The sequence below is a fragment of the Bos indicus genome, chromosome 5 (genome assembly GCF_029378745.1).
Source record: "Bos indicus isolate NIAB-ARS_2022 breed Sahiwal x Tharparkar chromosome 5, NIAB-ARS_B.indTharparkar_mat_pri_1.0, whole genome shotgun sequence".
In the NCBI taxonomy this organism is placed as follows: domain Eukaryota; kingdom Metazoa; phylum Chordata; class Mammalia; order Artiodactyla; family Bovidae; genus Bos; species Bos indicus.
The window spans coordinates 1,417,762-1,440,770 of record NC_091764.1 but is presented as its reverse complement, the minus strand read 5'-3'; the positions used below and the strand labels follow the sequence as shown (position 1 = coordinate 1,440,770).

General features: G+C 37.1%; 2 protein-coding genes across 4 annotated transcripts in view; one reads left to right on the top strand and one right to left on the bottom strand.

The window, feature by feature from the left end:
• THAP2 (THAP domain containing 2) lies at window positions 1-16,187 on the bottom strand. The gene is made up of 3 exons (XM_019960178.2): window positions 16,051-16,187; window positions 8,589-8,784; window positions 1-3,975 (listed from the first exon to the last, which is right to left on the bottom strand). Exons 1-3 carry the CDS (start codon window positions 16,119-16,121, stop codon window positions 3,592-3,594), a joined length of 651 nt encoding a protein of 216 aa, XP_019815737.2. The 5' UTR covers window positions 16,122-16,187; the 3' UTR covers window positions 1-3,591.
• An 837-nt stretch (window positions 16,188-17,024) lies between these two features.
• ZFC3H1 (zinc finger C3H1-type containing) overlaps window positions 17,025-23,009 on the top strand; it is a 50,239-nt gene continuing 44,254 nt past the window's right edge. For all 3 annotated transcript variants that reach the window (XM_070788816.1, XM_070788817.1, XM_070788815.1), the window contains exons 1-2: window positions 17,025-17,619; window positions 22,377-22,793. In XM_070788816.1, coding sequence (XP_070644917.1) covers window positions 17,025-17,619; window positions 22,377-22,793 — 1,012 coding nt within the window. The remainder of the gene's footprint in view (window positions 17,620-22,376; window positions 22,794-23,009) is intronic.

Here is a 23,009-nt window from a genome sequence, read left to right as displayed (position 1 = left end):
TTCTAGGCTTTACATATCTTTATTTTGCTTACAGTTTGCTTCAACTTAAGGAGAGGGACTTCTATTAAAGTATTTCAGGGGTTCAATTTAAGGGAAGGATTTCCACGGAAATGTTTATGTACATATTTTAGAAATAATAGGCATGACAGTAATTTCCTTAGAAAAGTTTTAGAATCAACATACTCAGAATACATTTTTTTGTGTGTGAAAACAATACGCAGCTGTTTAATATATTATAAATTCCTTAATTTTATAGTTTTCAACGTCTAAATGCCAAAAGAATCCCATAATCTGACATAAAGAGGAACCATTTTCTATATTATACCAAAATTACAATTTACCCGTATTCTAAGATTGAGAAGTGAGATTAAAAAAACCCCCAGCATTATAAAGTCTACCTAGAAGAGATCAACAATGATCAGACTGTCTTTACTGTATATCTATGTATCTATATATATTTATACACACAATATTTTTTTAGTTTTTTGAAACACATGACCTGCCCTATTTTAATAATGTAGTTAACAGAGGGTTATAATGTAGAGGTCAGAGAATAGGATTTGGAGGCTGAAGACCAGTGTTCAACCTAGAACTTTCTTGATCACTGCATTTCTTCCCTTTGTGCCAGATACATTATAAATGTCTGAATAATTACATTAACAAAGATTTCTTCATCTATAAATTAGAGATAACACCACCTACCACACAGAATATTTGTAAAGAACAAGAGAACTAATTGTTGCCATAGTGCATTGTTAACTTGAAGACTCTGATTTAAAACTATTTTTTTTTTAAATTTGTGATAGTAGGGCTTGTTGTTTAGTAAAAATATCAAATATCAAATAAACTCCAATTTTGTCTTTGATATAATATTTCACTTAGTTATGTTTCCCTTTTAACAAGATATCATGAACAACAAATTTGTTCAGTGTTCATTTTAATGGGAGGAAAGTTTTACAATTCATTAAATAAACACTATGTAATTCACCTTAACACCCATGTTCTACAAAATCTCCTTTGGTAAGTCATTATAAGAAGAAATCCATTTATTTCAAAAGAAAACTATTATAAAAAGGTCTAAAGTTTACATGTTCTCATTAAATTCCAATTTAATGGCATTTACCAAAGCACTTCACACACACCTCTTTCATAGCATTTATCATATTGTATTATAAATAGTATTTGTGTCTCTCAAAAGACTTTGAGCAACTTAAGGGCAGAAAAATCATGTCATATTCATCTTTATATCAAATTCCTAGCCTTTGGCTGGTTCTCTGTAAAGGTTAGTGCCTACCAGACACAGCATGAATGATGGACATAAAACAGGATATATGTGTACAGCAGAGGACAAAGAGCTACTATAATTTTGATGAGTTTCATGATATACGGGCTAAGTGATAAGTTTATCAACAAACTGAAAACAGGATTTTAAAAGATTCCTTTAATTTTTAAAGTAAAACTAAACTCCTTTGATTTTCTCTATGAATGAAAGTAGTTTTAAGGCAGACAGATACATGTTAACATAACTTGATGCAGACAGAGTTTGTAGCATGTTATCAGAACAGTGACATGAAAATGCCATGGGGAAAAAACAGCAAAAAATGTACTGAGTGGTAGTTTATTCAGTGCTCTCAAATAATAATGAAGTCAAGTTAATGTGCCAAAAGTTTGTTGTATTTTATAATGGTTCATTTTTGTGATTTAAAAAATGTTATATTAAGATATTAAGGTACTATTGTACATGGGAATCAGCCTGCATTGGTGTTTTGTTTTGTACTGGGGAGGGGTGGTGAACCACATGAGAGTTTATGTTTGGAAAACATAGTTTATGTTTAAATGATTATGTACCCAACTTATTTTGAAGTACAGAAATGGTAAGTATTGATGATTATGTTTGAAACCACATAAAGACAGTTGAAAACATGAAAGGACAATTCCAAGAAGTGAAATCCAGTATTAAAGATAACATGACTAACAAGGTTTACACTATACACAAAAGGATTTTCTTAAATATTTACTTCAAGTGCCTGATGTAAACTAAAAGAGATCTTTCCTACCACTGCTTTTGTTAACTCTAGTAGGCACTCCTAACACTCTAGTAGGAGTGCCTCTAGTAGAGTTAAAGGGTGTAAATAATCTAAAAAGACTGTTGCTAGGATTTAAGCAAATGTTATAAAAACTTTTTTATCATCAAGGAGCCATGACCTTATGGGAAAGATTTACAGTAATATGTGATTATATATATGGTACTTTCATATGTTGTTGTCAGAAACTCAAGTTAGGCCTGGTTAACCTGATTGTTCATTAATAAATTTTTATATGATTTGACCAAAGCTGTTTGAAGGGCTCTTACTAAACATTTATCTGGCAAAATAAGGCAAACCCTTTAATTGTTCAAGTGGAAACTATAAGAAGAGTTCTGATAAAATAATTCTGTTGTAAAATAATTAGCACCTGTATAGCTTTATCAGAGACACAAGAATTTTTATAGAGATCTACACTTCATTTCCCTTATGCAGTATGGTTACTCTACTTACTAAAAGAGATAAAAAGCAAACTGATATGTAAGATAAATTAATTCCATTTTAGGTTATAAGCTGTGGAGATACAATCTGGTAAGTACTTTTCCATAATTCAATTCTATTATGGGTTTATAGAAAAAAAAGAAAGCTTAAGAATTTTGGTATCAATACACGTGGTGATAGAGGGAGTATTTCTAACATGAAACTTTATAGCATGTTTGCCTATTAATGCATCAACTTTGAAACTGAAAATGTATTTTTATTTATGAGAAAAATGTGGTATATTTATCTTTGTGTTCAGTTAAAGTAAAAAGCTAGATCTCAATCTCTGTGTTATTTCATAGCATATTTTCTCAGAAGGTGACTATAACCAGCTACCAGTTTTTAGAAGCCTGAGGTACTTGGATAACTCAAAGGTACTTTACATTTGAAAATATTATTTTCAAAATATTTTACCAGATATTGCAAAAGCTAATTTTGTTATGATGGAGGCCATGATTAGCTTATTTTACAGATAAGAAGATATAGAAAGTTTAAATAAAATAATTTGCCCTGTATTTCAGGGGGTTTTTCCCTATAATTTTTCCCAATCACAGTGCCAATAACAATAATTCAATTAATAAAAAACTGAACAATTTTACAGTTATATGTCAGTTAATCCCTACTAGGCAAATTACTTAGAATGTAATATCCCAACTTTGGTACAGGAAAAAATTTTTTTATAATATAAATTAAAAACATTACTTGTAATAGACTGTTCTTTAAAGAGGTTAAAAAAACAAAAACACAAAACATTCTACAAATATTAAGTTTTCTAGCAAAAGTTTTAAGTATGTAATTCTCACAATAAGGCACTTCTATTCTCATTTAAATGTTTCATAGAAAGTTCTCCATTTTTTTGTAATCAAGTCTTCATAAATTATACAGTAATGTTGTTACTTCAAGTAAAACTTTATTAACTACTCAATTTTGGAATAATTTCTTTAATTGTCTTTACTTGTGAATAGAATGGAGTTTAAGTAACAAATCCTAAATGAACGTACTCTTGGTCTGTTTCAGATTTAGAGAACTATGATAATGTTTTACCCTGTTGATCTTGTTCAAGAATCTTGAAATCTTCCAAAGCAAGACTGTTTAAGGCTGCTGGTAAAATGTATTCTGATGTGCCCTTACGTAATACATTATTTGTTTCCAGATTCTTCACCAAGCACGCGGCTTTAATCCATCTTCGAGTTGCTCTGCGTTCTTTCTGTAGGCAAGTTTTCATTTTCCTTCTTAAGCTTGCTATCTCCTTTTCCAGTTTAATTATCCTTTTTTTTGCTTCCATAGGATTCCTGAAGGCATAACTGTGTTCAAGTAGTACTTGCTGACTACTAATGCTTGATTTTAAATTAGATGGTCCAGTTGGTGTACAACTGTTGTTTTTCTTCAAAAGATTCCTTGACTTGAGTTTCTGAGCCAAATAAAATCAGAGGGTTGAATATAAATTATGGAATATCACAAAAAAGCAAATTCTGTCCAATTTTGGATAACAGTACTTAAACTGCTCTTTTTGGAACCAGACAATGCCCTTCCCAGGTTTCTTTCAAATAACTGAATATGATTCTATAGATTTAAAAATTTTATTTGCAATATTCTCACCAAGACCAATATAGAATGCATCTAGACATTTGTGATACTGATTTGATCTCTTTTTAAATACTATTCTCTCAATTTGATTAATATTTCAGACCTGTGATCCTACTTAATAAAGACATACCTAAGAATCAAGCTCCTGAATAGGTTTACTTATTAATTATGCACAGTTATATCATACTATCAAGGATTTAAGATCTGGCTAGAAAACTTCTGTCCAGATAAGAAACCCGAGGACCCTTTTTTCCCTTTAATTTCTTTCATTCAGGTAGTCATCAAGTCCTATTAATTCTACCTAAATATCTCATCAGGATGTTTAGAATCTTCCCATCATTCTTAATGCTACTACCCACATCAGGCCCATATCATTCATGTCTAGCTTGAATATATTAAAAACTTTATTGATCTCTGGGCTCATTTTAATCCTCACTAATCTATTTCCCTGACCAGTAATGCTGAAGAGCTGAAGTTGAACGGTTCTATGAAGACCTACAAGACCTTTTAGAACTAACACTGCAAAAAGATGTCCTTTTCATTATAGGGGGCTGCAATGCAAAAGTAGGAAGTAAAGAAACACCTAGAGTAACAGGCAAATTTGGCCTTGGAGTACAGAATGAAGCAGTGCAAAGGCTAATAGTTTTGCCAAGAGAACACACTGGTCATAGCAAACACCCTCTTCCAACAACACAAGAGAAGACTCTACACATGGACATCACCAGATGGTCAACACCGACATCAGATCTATTATATTCTTTGCAGCCAAAGATGGTGAAGCTCTATACAGTTAGCAAAAACAAGACCAGGAGCTGACTGTGGCTCAGATCATGAACTCCTTATTGCCAAATTCAGACTTAAAGTGACGAAAGTAGGGAAAACCACTAGACCATTCAGGTTATGACCTAAATCAAATCCCTTATGATTATACAGTGAAAATGAGAAATAGATTTAAGGGACTAAATCTCATAGACAGAGTGCCTGATGAACTATGGATGGAGGTTCGTGACATTGTACAGGAGGCAGGGATCAAGACCATCCCCAAGAAATGCAAAAAAGCAAAATGGCTGTCTGAGGAGGCCTTACAAATAGCTGTGAAAAGAAGAGAAGCGAAGAGCTAAGGAGAAAAGGAAAGCTATACCCATTTGAATGAAGAGTTCCAAAGAATAGCAAGGAGAGATAAGAAAGCCTTCCTCAGCAATCAATGCAAAGAAATAGAGGGAAACAGTAGAACGGGAAAGACGAGAGAGCTCTCAAGAAAATTAGAGATACCAAGGGAACATTTCGTGCAAAGATGGGCTTGATAAAGGACAGAAATGGTATGGACCTAACAGAAGCAGAAGATATTAAGAAGAGGTGGCAAGAATACACAGAAGAACTGTACAAAAAAGAGCTTCACAACCAAGATAATCAGGAATATGGTGTGATCACTCACCTAGAGCCAGGTATCCTGGAATGTGAAGTCAAGTGGGCTTTAGGAAGCATCATTACGAACAAAGCTAGTGGAGGTGATGGAATTCCAGTTGAGCTATTTCAAATCCTAAAAGATGATGCTGTGAAAGTGCTGCACTCAGTATGTCAGCAAATTTGGAAAACTCAGCAGTGGCCACAGGACTGGAAAAGGTCAGTTTTCATTCCAATCCCAAAGAAAGGCAATGCCAAAGAATGCTCAAACTACCACACAATTGCATTCATGTCACACGCTAGTAAAGTAATGCTCAAAATTCTCCAAGCCAGGCTTCAGCAATACGTGATCCGTGAACTTCTAGATGTTTAAGCTGGTTTTAGAAAAGTTAGAGGAACCAGAAATCAAATTGCCAACATCTGCTGGATCATTGAAAAAGCAAGAGTTCCAGAAAAACATCTATTTCTGCTTTATTGACTACGCCAAAGCCTTTGACTGTGTGGATCACAACAAACTGTGGAAAATTCTTCAAGAGATGGGAATACCAGACCACCTGACCTGCCTCTTGAGAAACCTGTATGCAGGTCAGGAAGCAACAGTTAGAACTGGACATGGAACAACAGACAGGTTCCAAATAGGAAAAGGAGTTTGTCAAGGCTGTATATTGTCACCCTGCTCATTTAACTTATATGCAGAGTACATCATGAAAAGGCCTGGGCTGGAAGAAGCACAAGTTGGAATCAAGATTACCAGGAGAAATATTAATAACCTCAGGTACGCAGATGACATCACCCTTATGGCACAAAGTGAAGAGGAACTAAAGAGCCTCTTAATGAAAGTGAAAGAGGAGAATGAAAAACTTGACTTAAAGCTCAATATTCAGAAAACTAAGATCACGGCATCCGGTCCCATCACTTCATGGGAAATAGATGGGGAAACTGTGCAAACAGTGGGTGACTTTATTTTTGGGGGCTCCAAAAGCACTGCAGATGGTGACTGCAGCCATGAAATTAAAAGACGCTTACTCTTGGAAGGAAAGTTATGACCAACCTAGACAGCATATTAAAAAGTAAAAACGTTACTTTGTCAACAAAGGTCCGTCTAGGCAAGGCTACGGTTTTTCCAGTAGTCATATATGGATATGAGAGCTAGACTATAAAGAATGCTGAGCGTAGAAGAATTGATGCTTTTGCACTGTGGTGTTGGAGAAGACTCTTGAGAGTCCCTTGGACTGCAAGGAGATCCAACCAGTCCATCATAAGGGATATCAGTTCTGCGTGTTCATTGGAAGGACTGAGGTTGAAGCTGAAACTCCAATACTTTGGCCACCTCATGAGAAGAGCTGACTCATTTGAAAAGACCCTGATGCTGGGAAAGATTGGGGGCAGGAAGAGAAGGGGACGACAGAGGATGAGATGGCTGGATGGCATCACCGACTCGATGGACATGAGTTTGAGTGAACTCTGGGAGTTGGTGATGGACAGGGAGGCCTGGTGTGCTATGGTTCATGGGGTCACAAAGTGTCGGACACGACTAAACTGAACTGAATCTATTTTCTGCCACTAGCATAATTTTGTAACAGATTTGATGTTTTAATACTGGCTACATTCTTCTTTGCCTATTTTCTAAAGAACAAAAAAATCTTTACATGGCATACTATACCATTTAGGATCTCACCCCATTCTGCCATTCACCATCCTAATTTTTATTCCAAAAATATTAAAACACTTTTAGTTCCCACATTATGTCATCAATTTCATAACTTTGTGTCTTTCATTCATTCAACAAACATTTATTGAAACAACACAACAGTGAACAAGTAAGATAAATATGGTTCCTGTCCTCATGAAACCTAAAAACTGGCATTCTTTCTGCCTAAAACAACTGGCAGGAGCTCCATTTTCATCTTTATATTCCCAGCATCTAACTTGGATTTCGACATATGTAAAGCTTAGTAAATATCTGTTGAAAGAATAAATGATCAAAGTGTCAAAACCAAGGTATACTTCAAATTCAACAAACATCTGAGTGTGTACTATGTACCAGGCACTATTTGAGGTTGAGGATTCAGAAGTGAAATGCTTGCCATCCTGGAGCTTTTCTAATATCTGTGATGTTAACATTAATAATTAGTTTACCACAATCTCCTCTCTCTTCTCTCCCATTCAGATATTAACCATGTAGATTTACAAATTTACCCATCAAAAATAACTCAAGAAAAGCAGTTTTTTTTTTTCCTCTTTCAGAGGAAAAGATATCTGTCCTTTTTTTCAAAGCTAAATTTTTTACATTTTTTTTGTTCATTCTACCCCTTAACATTTCAGTGACCCTGTCTTTCGCAGCTAGCTTTTCTCTTTTCTGATCAGATCTTCCTTGAGTAGATAAAACATTGTTTTAATCCATTCATACTATACCTTAAATTTCTCCTTCAAATAAATTTCCCCTTCAAATAAGATACAAATAAGTATCACTTGCTCATACTTATTTTCCACTCATCCCTCAACTCATTAGTTTTTGTTCTGTTTGTACTACTGCAGCTGCCCTGTGCAAGGTCAAGAACTCTCTCCTAAGTTCCAAACTCCAAGCTCAAACCCAATCTAAATGCTGGAGTTCTACAAAGTTTTCTGTTACGCCTCCCTCTGACCTTATATTCTTTGGTCTGACTCTGGTATTCTTTGGGTGTGCTGCCATGAAAGCACTTATCACACATTATTTGTATGTCATCCTAAAACCAGGGCAGAATGATGCTAGAGGTTTCATTAAGATTTTTCAGTTTAACCAATGGGTCAGTTATTGATAAGAATTAACAATAATGTAGAATTCCGATATGATAAAACAGTTTGGATTGGGGAAAGAATAATAGAATCAGGAGATCTGAGCACTAATTCTAGCCTGCATCTTTACTGCAATTTTCCAACTTCCTTGAGCTACAGTATTATATTTGAATTTCAATATATTCTGAATCATTCCATTTTACAAACAAAAAAGGATGGATTCTAAAAATGGAGTTAAAGAAAAGCAGCATTACCTACCATGGACTTTATATGGGTACAAAAATCAAAAATGGTTGGAACAGCATCCATTTTAAGTCGTCTAGTTTGTCCTGTTAGGTCAAAACAGGAAGCTTCAAAGTGCTTTGAACAAAGAAAAGTATGTTTTCCTGGCACAAAATTTTTGCGCCTAACCAGGCGGACCCATTCTTTTCTTCTTTTAGGATCCAAAGGAAACCTTAAAAAAAAAAAAAAAAAGAAAAAAAGGGCAACTCAAATTCCAACTATCACACACTTCTGGTTGCACTAAATAGTCAAAAGAAATTTTGAAAAATGACAATTTAAAATGTCTTCCATTTATATAACAAATTAAAAATTTCTAATATCCAAACACTGGAACAGAAACCAATTCATGTTCATTTTTATAAGTTCTTAAAACTTAATAAAAAACTAACTTAAGTAGATCAGTTTTTCAAGGTCTTAAAAAGAGACATTTCTTCCCAAACTAGTCCTTAACAAGGGAGAAAAAATAAGTAAAACAATTCAAATTTATGTGAAACCATTGTAAGCAGGAATCATTTCACAATGATTTGATCTGCTGTTGATATACATGGTCAAGACAACTCAGATAATCCACAGATTAAATTTTATCAAGACAGATTCTGGTATTCCTCCCTCTGTGTTCATTATGATACTTACCACATGCTTTGTAATTTTTCATTTTAAAAAATTTCCAGTGAAATGAAAGATGATCAGTTTCTTGAGGACACGGATCATTATATCTTTTTATCTATCTTTACCACTTAGGTATTGCCTTGCAAATAGTTGGGACTCAACAAAAATGTGCTTAGTTACTATAAATATAGAATATATAAATTAATACTATACTATACTACTTTCATGAAGTTAAACTGCATATATTTTTGAAAAATGAACTCTTAAGCTATGTAGTACAGTTGAAAGCACAATTACTACAAGAAGTAAAACACTAATGACAAGCCAGTTGGAATGTTTTTCCTATTTATTTCAAACATAAAATACAGTGATATCACCCAGTGTACAGCTGTTAAGGAAGAGAAAAATATAAGGGACTTCTAAAAATTCTGAAGGCAGCTGTGCTGTGAAGTGAAAGTTGCTTGGTTGTGTCCCACTCTTTGTGACCCCATCGACTACAGAGTCCACGGAATTCTCCAGGCCAGAATACTGGAGTGGGTAGCTGTTCCCTTCTCCAGTGGATCTTCCCAACCCAGGGGTTCTGAACCCAGGTCTCCTGCACTGCAGGTGGATTCTTTACCAGCTGAGCCACCAGGGAAGCCCAAAAATACTGGCGTGGGTGGCCTATCCCTTCTCCAACACATCTTCCCAATCCAGGAATTGAACCAGGATCTCCTGCATAGCAGCAGATTCCTTACCAGCTGAGCTATCAGGGAAGCCCCTGTGTTGACGGACTTGGAAATAGAAGAATCAACATTCACATGCAATAAGTTTGAACTGAACCCTTTAGTTTGACTACCTTATCCTTTAAGTATTAATTATGAACTCACTAGTGCCTAAAAAGAACCATTAAATTTATGTTAGAAGATCCTGTGGCTCCAAAGCCCCCAGCTGAAGATTCACTATAACAGCTTTGGCTATATTAGATATACTAGGGTTGCTCAAATTACCAGCAGGGAGGGGCACAGTGATGAAAGCCCAGGTTTACCTATACACCCTGCCATCTCATGTCCCCATTCCCCACAACCTCAAATACACCCTGATCTGAAGGCAGCATTTGTATGTCACTCTACAGTTCCTGTATTGTCGTAAGGTACTTTTATTCTATTTCATTAGACACTTCTGATGGAGAAGTAATCTACTCTGTTAGCTCTCATTTCTTAACAATAATGTATTCTCACTTCAAAGCTCTGTTCCAATATTTAATGATTTGAAAATCCTCCTGAGGACTGAGCTAAAAATTAAGCTATTAATTCATTAGCACACTTCTTGCTGGGACCTCAATAAAGGCTCAGAATAAATAAGTACTATCGGAGAAGGCAATGGCACCCCACTCCAGTACTCTTGCCTGGAAAATCCCGTGGACGGAGGAGCCTGGTAGGCTGCAGTCCATGGGGTCGCTAGGAGTCAGACACAACTGAGCGACTTCACTTTGACTTTTCACTTTCATGCATTGGAGAAGGAAATGGCAACCCACTCCAGTGTTCTTGCCTGGAGAATCCCAGGGACGGGGGAGCCTGGTGGGCTGCCGTCTGTGGGGTTGCACAGAGTCGGACATGACTAAAGCGACTTAGCAGCAGCATCAGTACTATTTTTTTTTTTTTTTAATAGTAAGGGTGTTTACTGTCACTTTTTTATCACCAGTAATATTAAATACTTTACATCTTCATTCTTTTTTTTTTTTTTTATTCCTTTATTTCTCATGTGTTCCCCATCCTGAACCCTCCTCCCTCTAGTACTATTGTATTAGCATTTGTATGAGACTCTTCAGATATATGAAGACTGTCAGATATTATTTTTCATACCCACCTTTAGCTCTTTTTTAAATAATGAAATCAATGCCTCCAACTGGACCTTAACTTCATCAAATTCTACTTCGTTTAATACTCAGTTTAATAGTACTGAGTACTATTAAATAATAGTACTTACATAATAGTATTAAATAATACTCATTTTCCTAACAAGTTTTTCATGATCAGAAGACTTGGTTAGATGTTCCTGTATCATATAGTACAAATATAACTGAATTCCAATTGTTTACTATCTCCACCACTAGATCACAGGTTTCTCCTGGTTAGAAGCTGTTTATTTCACTACTTTATCCTGTTAAGTAAGCATTCAATAAACTTTTCTGAGTGAATCAATGAATACACAAGCTAGTGGAGTTTGGCATTACTAAATAATCTTCAGATTATCTGTGTTGAAATAAAATAAGAATAATCAACAATTTTATATTTTAGTTTGGATAATGTTTTATAAAGATTAACCTGAATTATGTTTTTCACATGTTGTTTGGATTTTTTCCCAGCAAACCCAAAGGGTGAGTGAAACAGCCTGTAAGCTGAATTTAAGTAATAATAAATCCTGTAAATATTAGTTTTAAATAAGTGAAGTAGTGTTAATAGATGGATATATTCTTTGCTACACAAAAATAGAAGCAGGCTTTCAGAAGCATTAGATGTTTTGGAAAATCACTCAGTATTTTAAACAGTGCTACTTTGCTAGGGTCTTTAATAAATAACTGAATGTCTCTAACATTCCAAGCACTGTCCTAGGCACTGAAGACATGGTGCTAAATAAAACTGACCTACCTTTATGATATCCCCCTTTTTTGAGGGTATACTGTAATGAGGAAGGTACAGAATCAAACAGCTTGAGGTAGCAGAAAAGAGTGGCCAAGAACAGTTTCTCTGGAATCAAACCAGGTATCAATCCTGGATCCTTCATATAATAGCTGGGTGACTTTAAGGATGTTGTTTAACCTTTTTAGGCCTCAGTTTTATCACCCATAAAGTTGAGTAATAATGAACCTAGTGGGGTTCTAGGAATTAAATGAGACAATGTGAGTAAATGCTTAGCTCAGTGCGTGTGTGTGTGTTAGTTGCTCAGTCCTACCCGACTCTGTGACCTCATGGACTACAGCTTTCCAGGCTCCTCTGTCCATGGGATTCTCCAGGCAAGAATACGGGAGTAGGTTGCCATTCCCTTCTCCAGGGAATCTTCCTAACCAAGGGATCGAACCCAAGCTTCTTGCACTGCGGGCAGTCTCTTTACCATCTGGGCCACCAGAGAAGCCCAGCCCAGTGTATAGTACATGGTAAATATTAAATAAATAGTTTTTATTATTGGGTTGGCCCAAAAAGTTCATTTGGGCTTTTCCATAGCGTCTTATGGAAAAACCTGAATGAACTTTTTGGCCAACCCAATATTACAAATGTAATTACAAGCGTAATTATATGAACTTAGAAAAGGGTAAGTACAGGATTGCATGGAACCATAATAGGAAGAGCTAATTTCATCAAGAAGCCTTAAGAGAGTATGGGAATTAGCTAGGGAAATGGTAGTAGTGAAAAAAAGAGTATCTTGGGTACAGGGAAGTGTTATGACATGAAATGATGATGGAGGGCCTGCTAAGATAAAGAGTGATTTTGAATTTTATCCAAAATGGTATTGGTAAGTCACCAAGAACCTAATTTAGAGGTGACTGTTAACAGAAAATGTTTTAACTGGTTGTTAAACACAGCCATGATTAAAAATTATGTAAGTTTGCATTTAAGTAGATTAAAAACAAAGGTAATACATATTAAAAACCCAGCACCTAGTTATTTTACTATTATCTACACTCTTAGGTTACTTATATGTATGAAACCTGTATGAAATAAATGATACAGAATAGGGTAATATTGTACATTTCTTCCCAACTCCACTATCAGTGATGTCATGTTGGTAGCTTAAAACCAGTTATGGTTGGGAGTATTTATATCCTGCAAATTGGACAAACACTACAAATCAGGGCTTTTGCCCTTCCCCGGAGATCCTGTTGTTAAACATTTAGCAACACACCATTTACTATAAAAGAGCAGTTAGAAGGACATGAATGGAAGCAGTGAACCACTTAAGAAGTTGTTTTAATACTCAATTGAGAGGGAATGGTAAGAAGTCAAGGGAGGATAACCTCTCAGCTTCTGGGTGGCTGGTGTTTCCTTTTATGAGAAAGGGAATATGGGAAATGTGGTTTTTGGGGAAGGACAAGTTCAAGAGTACAGTTTTAGTGTGCTGAATGTGAGGAACTGAAGAGATGGGGGAAATAATTGAGACACTTCATCTAAAGGTCTAAAACCCATTGGAGATTTGGACTGGAAGTACAAATTTAGGAGGCATTTAGGAGGCATCAACAAGTAAATATTAACCAAGACCATAGGAACAGCTGCAATCCTTTTGATGAGAATGGGCTAGGCGATAGAGTGGTAGAGGAGACTGAACTTAGGCCAAGGAAGTAAGATGAAAATCACAAAATTAGTGTCAAATAATTCAAAGTAGAGAGTATTTCAGGGAGGAAATGATCACATGCCATGAAAAAAGATGTAGGAGTGACAATTCATGTTAGCAAGAACAGTTTCCAAAGATTACTGGGGAGACTCAGTCTGGAATGGGCTGAGGAAGAGAGAAGAAAAATGGGGACAATAAGTTTAGGCAATGTAAGTTGTATACGGGGATAGAGTCTACCAATGGCCTAGGAAAGGAGTGAATTAAATGTTAATTATGAAATAGGAATTAATTTCATTATGAATAATGCTATTTTAAGGCCTAAACTTCTGAGGTGACACATGAATATGTTAATTTCATAGCAAGCAAATGGTCAAACGTGGAAAGGAGGTGTGTTAGTGTACCACATCTCCTAAACATTCCTTGCTGGTGCCGTGACTCCACCCTCTTCCTCATTTTCCAAATCAAATTACCATATACAATAATTTCTCCTCAAACATTTCTCAAATCTGTCCACTTCTTCCCATCCCTACTCTCAGTACTACTCTAGTCTAGGCCACTGAGTCTCCCTTATTTTATTACAGGGTCCTAACTTTTTTCTCTATCAATCTAGGGCTGATTGTGTCAGCATCAGAAGTACATTGTTTAGTTCCACTGAGCTGCATCAGGATTTCCCTGTGAAATAGTAGGTATGCTAACATTCTGTAATAAGCTCCTTTCTCATCAAATTCATCTCATGATGATGCTTAACCAGCACTTTAGGTAACACTGTAATTTGCTACACTGCAGCCTGAGGGCTTTTTAATATGGAAATCTAATCACTCCATTCTTTGTAAGCCTTCCATAGCTACTCAAGAACTCACTGGATAAAACAGAAAATCCTTAAAAGTATTGTACAGGACCAGATATATGTCATCTTTTGCTCTCATTTGAAATTTCACATCCTTTGAGAAGTGTTATTTGACTTTCCAAAGCTAAATTAGGACTCCCTGAAAGTCTCTTCTGTGGCATTTAACCATAATTATTTATGTCTGTCTTTCTTATTCCAAGTCCAGGAAGGTTAAGAATTTTCTGGATCCTTAGCACCGTGTCAGGTGCTAAGAGCTTGGCACATATTCAGTTCAGTTCAGTCACTTAGTTGTGTCCGACTCTTTGCAGCCCCATGATGCCACCATGGACTGCAGCATGCTGGGCTTCCCTGTGCATGACCAACTCCCCAAGCTTGCTCAAACTCATATCCATGAGTTGGTAACGCCATCCAACCATCTCATTCTCTGTCCTCCCCTTCTTCTCCTGCCTTCAGTCTTTCCCAGCATCAGGGTGCTTCGCATCAGGTGACCAAAGTATTGGAGCTTCATCTTCAGGGTTAGTCCTTCCAATGAATATTCAGAACTGATTTCCTTTAGAATTGATTGGTTTGATCTTGCAGTCCAAGGAACTCTCAAGTCTTCTCCAACGCACTGATGCTCCAACAGTTCAAAAGCATCAATTCTTCAGTGCTCAGTTTTCTTTATAGTCCCACTGTCACATCCATACATGACTACTGAAAAAACCATAGCTTTGACTACAGGGACTTTCGTTGGCAAAGTAATATCTTTGCTTTTTAATACATTAGATCAATGAATAAAGCACTACATTTTCATGACATACATGAAAAACATAAACACCACAAGGATTTTGTTTTTTAAGTGGTAACTTTTAATAGGGGGTACATTTAGTCATAATGAGGTGGGAAGAAAGGTCAAGGATATCATTTTCTGAATTCTAAGATCTTATTAAGTTGCAAAGTATATAAATGCAGAACTGTTTGTACTTAACTTTTTGAATGCTTCTTTTCTTCAAGCATATGGCACGCACTTGCAGAGAAGGCAAATGTTCACCGAGTCATTATTTCATGTAGTATTCAACGTGCTTTCCAGTGTTCTGATTTGACAGAATTAAAGAATTTTGACTGCTTTTCAGCAAACGAACGAAGAACGTAACCTGGGTTCTTTGTATACTACTCTGTTCTAGTAAGAATAGAAAGCTTATCTTTTCCATTTTCATTCACATAGCTTAATTCTACTGCTATTAATGACAATTTCTCCGCAGTTACCGTATGTGACTATCAGAAATCTTAAACGCTTCCCATGTCAATATAGCTAGTGAGAACTGACTAATTATAACGGGAACGTAGTCCGCTTTTTAGGTGATTGCTGACTTGAAAAGGAAGATCTCGCTTCCTCTTATGGCGTCATTAACATCAAGACGTGGTCGAATACATAAGAAATAAAAAAGCAGAAAATTAAGATATCCTCCTGTCGCTTTCTAGAGAAGGACTAATCACTGTACAGAACTTGAGTAAACCTTCCCCGAAGGGAGAGAAAAACTGGACAGATTTGAGAAACACAAAAGCCAAAAATGATGCGTCCCTGCTACTTAATAGCTAAGTTAGAACTAGTAGAATCCTCTTGTTCTTCTCACACAAGTGATACCCAGTGTAGGAACTCCCGTTTCCGTCAGCCCCACTCCCTGCCCAGGTTACCTGTGGAAGCTGATGTTAATGTGCTTGTTGTAGGTAGTAGCACAGCCCGCCGCGGCGCAATTGGTCGGCATTTCCCTTTACACCTCATTCGGCGCTGTCTTAAGCCTGATTTGAGGCACGGGATGCTACGCTTCCTTCGGGCGGACCCTAGGCAAAAGAAGCTGGGGAAGGGCCCACCGAGCTGAGTTGCCAGAGATGGCTGGGAAGAAGGGGTATGTGTGTGTATGCGTGTGCGTGTGTGTGTGTAGCTGGTGGGGAGCGGGAGGGGTCAACCTGCCCTTTCTCTTTATTAATATGGCGGACTTGAGCCGGCAAAGCCGACGAGCCTGGCGCTCCAGTCGCTCCCGTTTGCCTTCACCAACATGGCGGACGCAACCCGCCCTCTCCCCGGCTCCCGAAAGGGAGTGGGACTATATAGCGTCTGTTTAGCTGCAGGCCACCGAGCAATTAGACGAGGTGTGCCCCCCTATCACTATGAAACTCTCTCGAGGCCAAGATTAAAAACAGGCCCGCCTACCCCGCCACGCACCCTAAACCCCCAAAGGCCAGTCAATAATAGGTACGAGCCTCAGACTGGAAGGATAACCTCAAAGCGAGCGGCAATAAAAAGAAAGACTACAACTCCCAGGGAGCATCGCGCTGTCCTAATTATTATCGCGTGGACTGGGAGTCTTGTTTCCGGCGTGCGGCAGGAAGTGACGGCCGAGCAGCCCAGAGCCACTTTCTCGCGAGGCGGAAGAGCCCCGATCGCGGAGGAGCAAGGGGGCGCTAGGGTAGGGAAGTGGGTTGCGACGGTCCGGCGAGAAAGAGCTGGGGTGCGGGGAAGTTGGGGAGCAGAGCCCGCTAGGTCTCCAAACAGGATAAGGCCGCACCGACCGGGTCCGTTAGGGAAGAAGGAAACCGAAGAGGAAGGCAGTAGTCGGGCGGATCCCCGGATAGAGGGCTAAGGTTGTGTGGAAAGCGCTGCTCCCGGGATGGCGACCGCAGATACTCCGGCCCTGGCTTCCAGTGGCCTCTCGCCTAAGGAAGAAGGGGAGCTTGAAGATGGGGAAATCAGCGACGACGACAATAACAGTCAGATACGGAGCCGGAGCAGCAGCAGCAGCAGTGGCGGCGGGCTGTTACCGTACCCGCGGCGAAGGCCTCTTCACCCGGCCCGGGGCGGTGGATCCGGCGGAGGCGGTGGCTCCTCCTCGTCGTCGTCCTCTTCTCAGCTGCAGCTGAGGAATTTCTCACGCTCGCGGCACGCGTCAGAGCGGGGCCACCTCAGGGGACACAGCAGCTACCGACCCAAAGAGCCGTTCCGGTCTCACCCGCCCTCTGTGAGGATGCCTTCCAGCTCACTGTCCGAAAGCAGCCCCCGGCCGTCGTTTTGGGAACGGAGCCACATCGCCTTGGACCGTTTCCGTTTTCGAGGCAGGCCTTACCGGGGTGGGAGTCGCTGGAGTCGGGGACGAGGAGGGGGTGATCGAGGAGGCAAGCCGGGGGGCAGACCTCTGGGAGGAGGAGCGGGATCCGGATTCGGCAGCAGTCAGAGCTGGCGAGAGCCCTCTCCACCTCGGAAGAGTTGTATCCTTAACGTGGCGGTCTGCCCTGGGTGTGTCACTAAAGTTCCCTTTAGCGTCATTACTAGGTATGAGATGAGTAACTTTTCTGAACCGTCAGAACCGCTTATTTGTCATTGTGTCAGAATACTTAACGTAGGTGGTTCGTTGGTAAACCTCGTGTGTCAAACTGTCGCGTTGTTTCTTAAAATTGCTTGACTGGGTATATTGCTTTTTTAATAGTAACTTGTTTTGGACGGGGGCCAAACTAGTGGAATCTAAGTGTAAAATCAGATTTGAAATACTACATCACAAGCCCAGGTTTCATTAGCCTTTGTTGTTGTTAGTAAACTTTGTTATGTGAAGTTGCCTTAGATTGTTAGAGGAAGAAAAAAGTATTAGCCATAAAAAGTCTGAGGAATACTGTTGCTTATATCGTATTGCACTGTCACATTGAAGATTATGAAGTTTCGTTACGCCGAATCCTACTGTTTTTATTTGTGATTCTGTTTTTTTTTTGTTTTTTGTTTTTTTAACCTTTCTTGATTTATTCTTATACATTGCTGCGTTTTAAAGTTGGGGGGGAAAAATCCTGGTGTCACCAACTATTAATTCGGAGGTTTGAAATTCATGTATCTTTGGCAGAAGCTTTACCTCCTTAACTTCTCTATTTCTTATGTTCATATTTTGGGCATTTTATAACTCTTGGTGCTGACAGTTGTGGACTAGAGAGAGAATGAAACTTACCAGAATTTTAATGCATTGGAAACCATGGGTTTATGGGGAGGTGGAGCTAATGGAGAGGTTAAGGAGGAAAATAGCAAATATCTGATTCTTGTCCCCTCTAATCTTATTCTTAGTTATCTTAAACATTCCTGAGTTTATTCATCTGAGAATTTGCTATTTTAAGATGTGTTTATAGAACTATCCTTTAAAAAAATTTTTTTTAAGTTATACATATGTGTTTCAAGATACAGCAAAGTGATGCAGATGTATATATTATAGTAATTATATTAATATTCTCTTGCAGATTATTTGTAGAACTATGTCTTGACATACTCCATGATAACTGCCTAAAAATAGTTTATTGAGAATACTTATTGCTGATTGTAATTTCCATGCTGTGATGAGTTTTTAATATATTCATTATATATGAAACCTACATGTAATGACATTTGTTGGGGAGACACTCAACGTTATTTTCACAGAATACTTAAGACCAAATGGTCTTTGCCAGATATCAGGATAGAAAGAGGACCAGAAATGTAGTTTAGATAAGGAGGAGGAGCTTCTGATGCTAGTGCTCTGAAAAAACTTATGCAACCACAAGTTGGGTCAGGAGCACGCAGGACTGTTTCAGAAAAAATATCACTTAGGTGTTTAACTTTTAAAAAGAAAATGTTCTTTGAATAAAGATAGAAAACCTTAGCCCAAGATATTTTTTTTAACCAAGGATTTATTAGTTGTCAGTTCTGAGCCTAAGAACAGAAGGGCTGTTTAATTACAGACACGTAAATTATTTAAGAATACAAAAATGAGGTTTGACAGAAAACAACGAAATTCTGTAAAACAATTATCCTTCAATAAAAAATTTTAAAACATAAAAAAGGAATACAAACATGAATGAAACTTGTGTGTTGAAGAGACAAATGTTAATTATATTCAGTGTAAAAAGTTCAAATTGAGGTATGTAAAAAGTACTATGGGAGCTTAAAGTTTTTTCTTAGTTTATTTTATGTTAGAAAAGGAGGTGATGCCATGGACTTGCCTACTTCCTGCTTTTGCCTTCTTTTTGTCCATGCATTCGATATCAATTTGGCTTCTACCATATATATACCTTTGGAGCCTAGTAGGCTGCAGTCCATGGGGTCGCTGGGAGTCGGACATGACTGAGCGATTTCACTTTCACTTTTCACTTTCAGGCATTGGAGAAGGAAATGGCAACCCACTCCAGTGTTCTTGCCTGGAGAATCCCAGGGACGGGGGAGCCTGGTGGCTGCTGTCTGTGGGGTCGCATAGAGTCGAACATGACTGAAGCGACTTAGCAGCAGCATATACCTTTATAACCTTAGATGTTTTTATTAATGAACAGGCATATGGTGTTGTGAAACAAGTATGGAAAGTATCCAGTCTGATTTCTGTAGTAACTTATCAGAAATGAGCTGTCTTGCTGTTTTTCTTTTCACACATCCTGCACAAGGATGATTGTTTTGATTCTCTGCTCATTGTTTTCTTTGAGGTGTATCAGTAATCCATCCTAGAGGTGGAATTCTTTATAAGAATTTATGAAGAGAAACATAGTTCCCAGCCACTTTTATGTAACGTGAGCAAATAAATTTTGTAATAAAAAAAAAATTGTAATAAAAGATTTTGTTACTTTAAATTCCTTTAATACCATGATTATACTAAGTTTAATTTTTATTTCCACTGTGTGATTGTAACATTTTTATGTACAAGAATTGCATTAAGAAAGAGTAAGAGTTATTCTGTGACTTATTTCCATAATGTAGAAGTGAAGTAGCATGAGTACAGGTAGGTATTTTTTAAAACTTTTTCAGTAATAATTAAAATATGCTAGATGCAGCTTTAAAGAAATAGAATAAACCAGATTCTGTTGGAGGTAGTTATTTTCATTCTTGTTCATTTTTAATTTTCCGTATTGATAGGCACTTTGTCAGTCAGTCTTAGCATATGTCTCCTTTGGATGGCTGCTGCTTAAACTTTCAAATCTGGTCATAGCTAACATAAACCAGGTTTCAGTTAGAAACTCCATGTTGACCAATTTTATATTAAATCATTTAAGTGTTGGTTTCATTCTAACTGTTCTGTGTAGGTAGAAGTAGAACACTTCATTTAGCCTTGAAGGAGATTAATTAGTCATAGTTCAATTGATTTTCCTTTTTTTCTGTCCTTTAGTTATTTTATTTTTTGTTAGTGTATTGAATCTTTTCTCTTTCTGAATATATCCAAGGACTCTAGTCTTATTTTTTTAGTTGTTGTGACTCCTCTGAAAAAGTGAGATTTAAATGTAGATAATTACCCAAGTTTATGTACAAAGAGTATGTAATGGTGGGGTCGGGGAGCAAGTAATTATCTAGCTTCATATAGCGAGGGGGCCTTTGAATTGGGGTAAATTTGAAGACCAGAAAAACCTAGACACAAAGCTATGCATAAATTGTGATAAACCTGGATGAGATGAGATTGGAAGGGAATCATGAAAGCATTATATGCCATTGTAAGGATTTTGGACTCTATTCTTAGTGAGATTAAAACAAGGGATAAGATCTGATTTGTGTTCTAGAAAGATTAACAATAGGATGGAAGATGGCTTGTGGGAGATAGAACCCCAAATATCACCAGGCAGAACTATGGGAGTGCATTAGAATGCTCAAAATGAAAAGAGAGAGACTAAGTAGGACTCACTGGAGAGCACTGTTGTTGCAGCAGTTGGGAGACAGAGGTGTCATTAAAGACCAAAAAAAAAAAAAAAAAACCAAACCCCAAAACCTAGAGAAACAAACGAAGAGTGGAGTTACGGAATGCTGCAGAGAAATCAGATAGAATAAGGTTTGAAAACATGATGGATAAACTCAGCCAGCAGAAGCCAGATTCCATTTGGTTGAGAAACACAGGTAATGAGAAACTAGTAGTATTTCAAGAAACCCAGCTGTAAAAGGAGATCAGAAAACCAAAGACTTGCTAGAACAGTTTTGCTGCAGAACTTTTAAAGATTTTCAGTTGTAGTGATTATTTAGTTTCTAAAATACTTGGTGATAATTCCCATTCTTAAATTGGTCATTAGAGAAGTTTAAAAATCTTTGCAGATTGTCTAGTAAGTTGTTACACAGAAGAAACTATATATAGGGAAATGTGATGTTATATACTAGCCAATTTAATGATCTATTAATGCCTTATTGTGTTAAAACCAAATAAAATACTTGTCTTTTATTAATTTCTAGACTGGAGAAATGAGGTGGAACGGTTTTTACATGTGTGAATTATTTTGAATAAAAATTTTAGTTTGGAACTTTGTAGCCACTTTCAACCATGAAGTTGTTTTATGTAGTACTATGTTAAAGAAAAAGACCAAAAATAACAGGTTTTGATATCCTTATCTTCAAGGAAAAATTAGAAGGTACATCTTGAATACAACTTAAGGTTTTTGTTTTTTTTAAACTGGTTTCATTGTCTTAGTTGTACCTATTTTGGATGTTAGTATACTTGATGAGTTCTAAGATTGCTGTGTTAGGTTTTCAATACAGTGTTTCTTATTCATAACTTAGCCTTAAATATTAATTATCAGTGTTCATTTTTTATCTCTTTTTAAAAATTTGAGACACAAGAAGAAACTAATTAAAAAGAAGGAACATCTTATTATTTGAAGTGTAAATTATCAACATCTGTGACAAACCATTCAGTTTCTCCCCTCTTCCTTCAGAAACAAATCTTTAACAACCAGCTTATGGGCTTTCCTGATACCTGCAGAAACATGCTGTAAACTAACCAGGTGCTGTATCTGTGGATACTGTGGGTAATAAGTGACATTGGTGATCTTGTAAGTAGACTGTTTATATTAATACTTGTTAAATTTGAAATACGGGTACATAATGAAAGTGCTTAACACATAACAGCACATGTATTAAATGGAATTTAGTAATTTTAAAATATCAATTCATCTTTGAAAAACACAAAAAAGGGTGACAATTCATCTATAACTTAATGTGTTTTTGTTAAATTAACTGGAAAATTTTTGGCAACTGGTTTCCTTAATATGCTGTTCAGCCAAAAGTTTTGGAAGATCTCCATCAAGAAAACAGAATTATTCATCAAAAAGTGAAAACTGTGGGGAAGAAACTTTTGAAGATTTACTTTTGAAGTATAAGCAAATACAGTTGGAACTAGAGTGTATCAATAAGGATGAAAAACTGGCTTTGAGTAGCAAAGAGGAGAATGTGCAAGAAGATCCTAAAACGTTGAACTTTGAGGACCAAACAAGCACTGATAATGTCAGTATTATAAAAGACTCAAGTAAAGAAGTAGCTCCTGAGGAGAAAACACAGGTCAAAACTTTTCAGGCATTTGAGTTAAAACCACTCAGGCAAAAATTGACTTTACCAGGAGATAAGAACCGATTGAAAAAAGTTAAAGATGGAACAAAACAGCTTTCCCTGAAATCTGACGCTACTGAATCTAGTCCAGGTAATGGAATTTCACATTTCAGTTAGTGATGAGATTTCCTTTGAAGGGGTAACTGGTTATTTTGGTAGTGTACTTCATTGAAATCATTCTGATATTTTGTCTGAATTCTTTTTGCACTGTCTACGTAGACAGTCATGTTGTTGGATAATGACAAATTCTGTTTCATTTTGGCTTTAAGTGTTGATCAGGGCTAATAATACAATTTTAACATAAGTG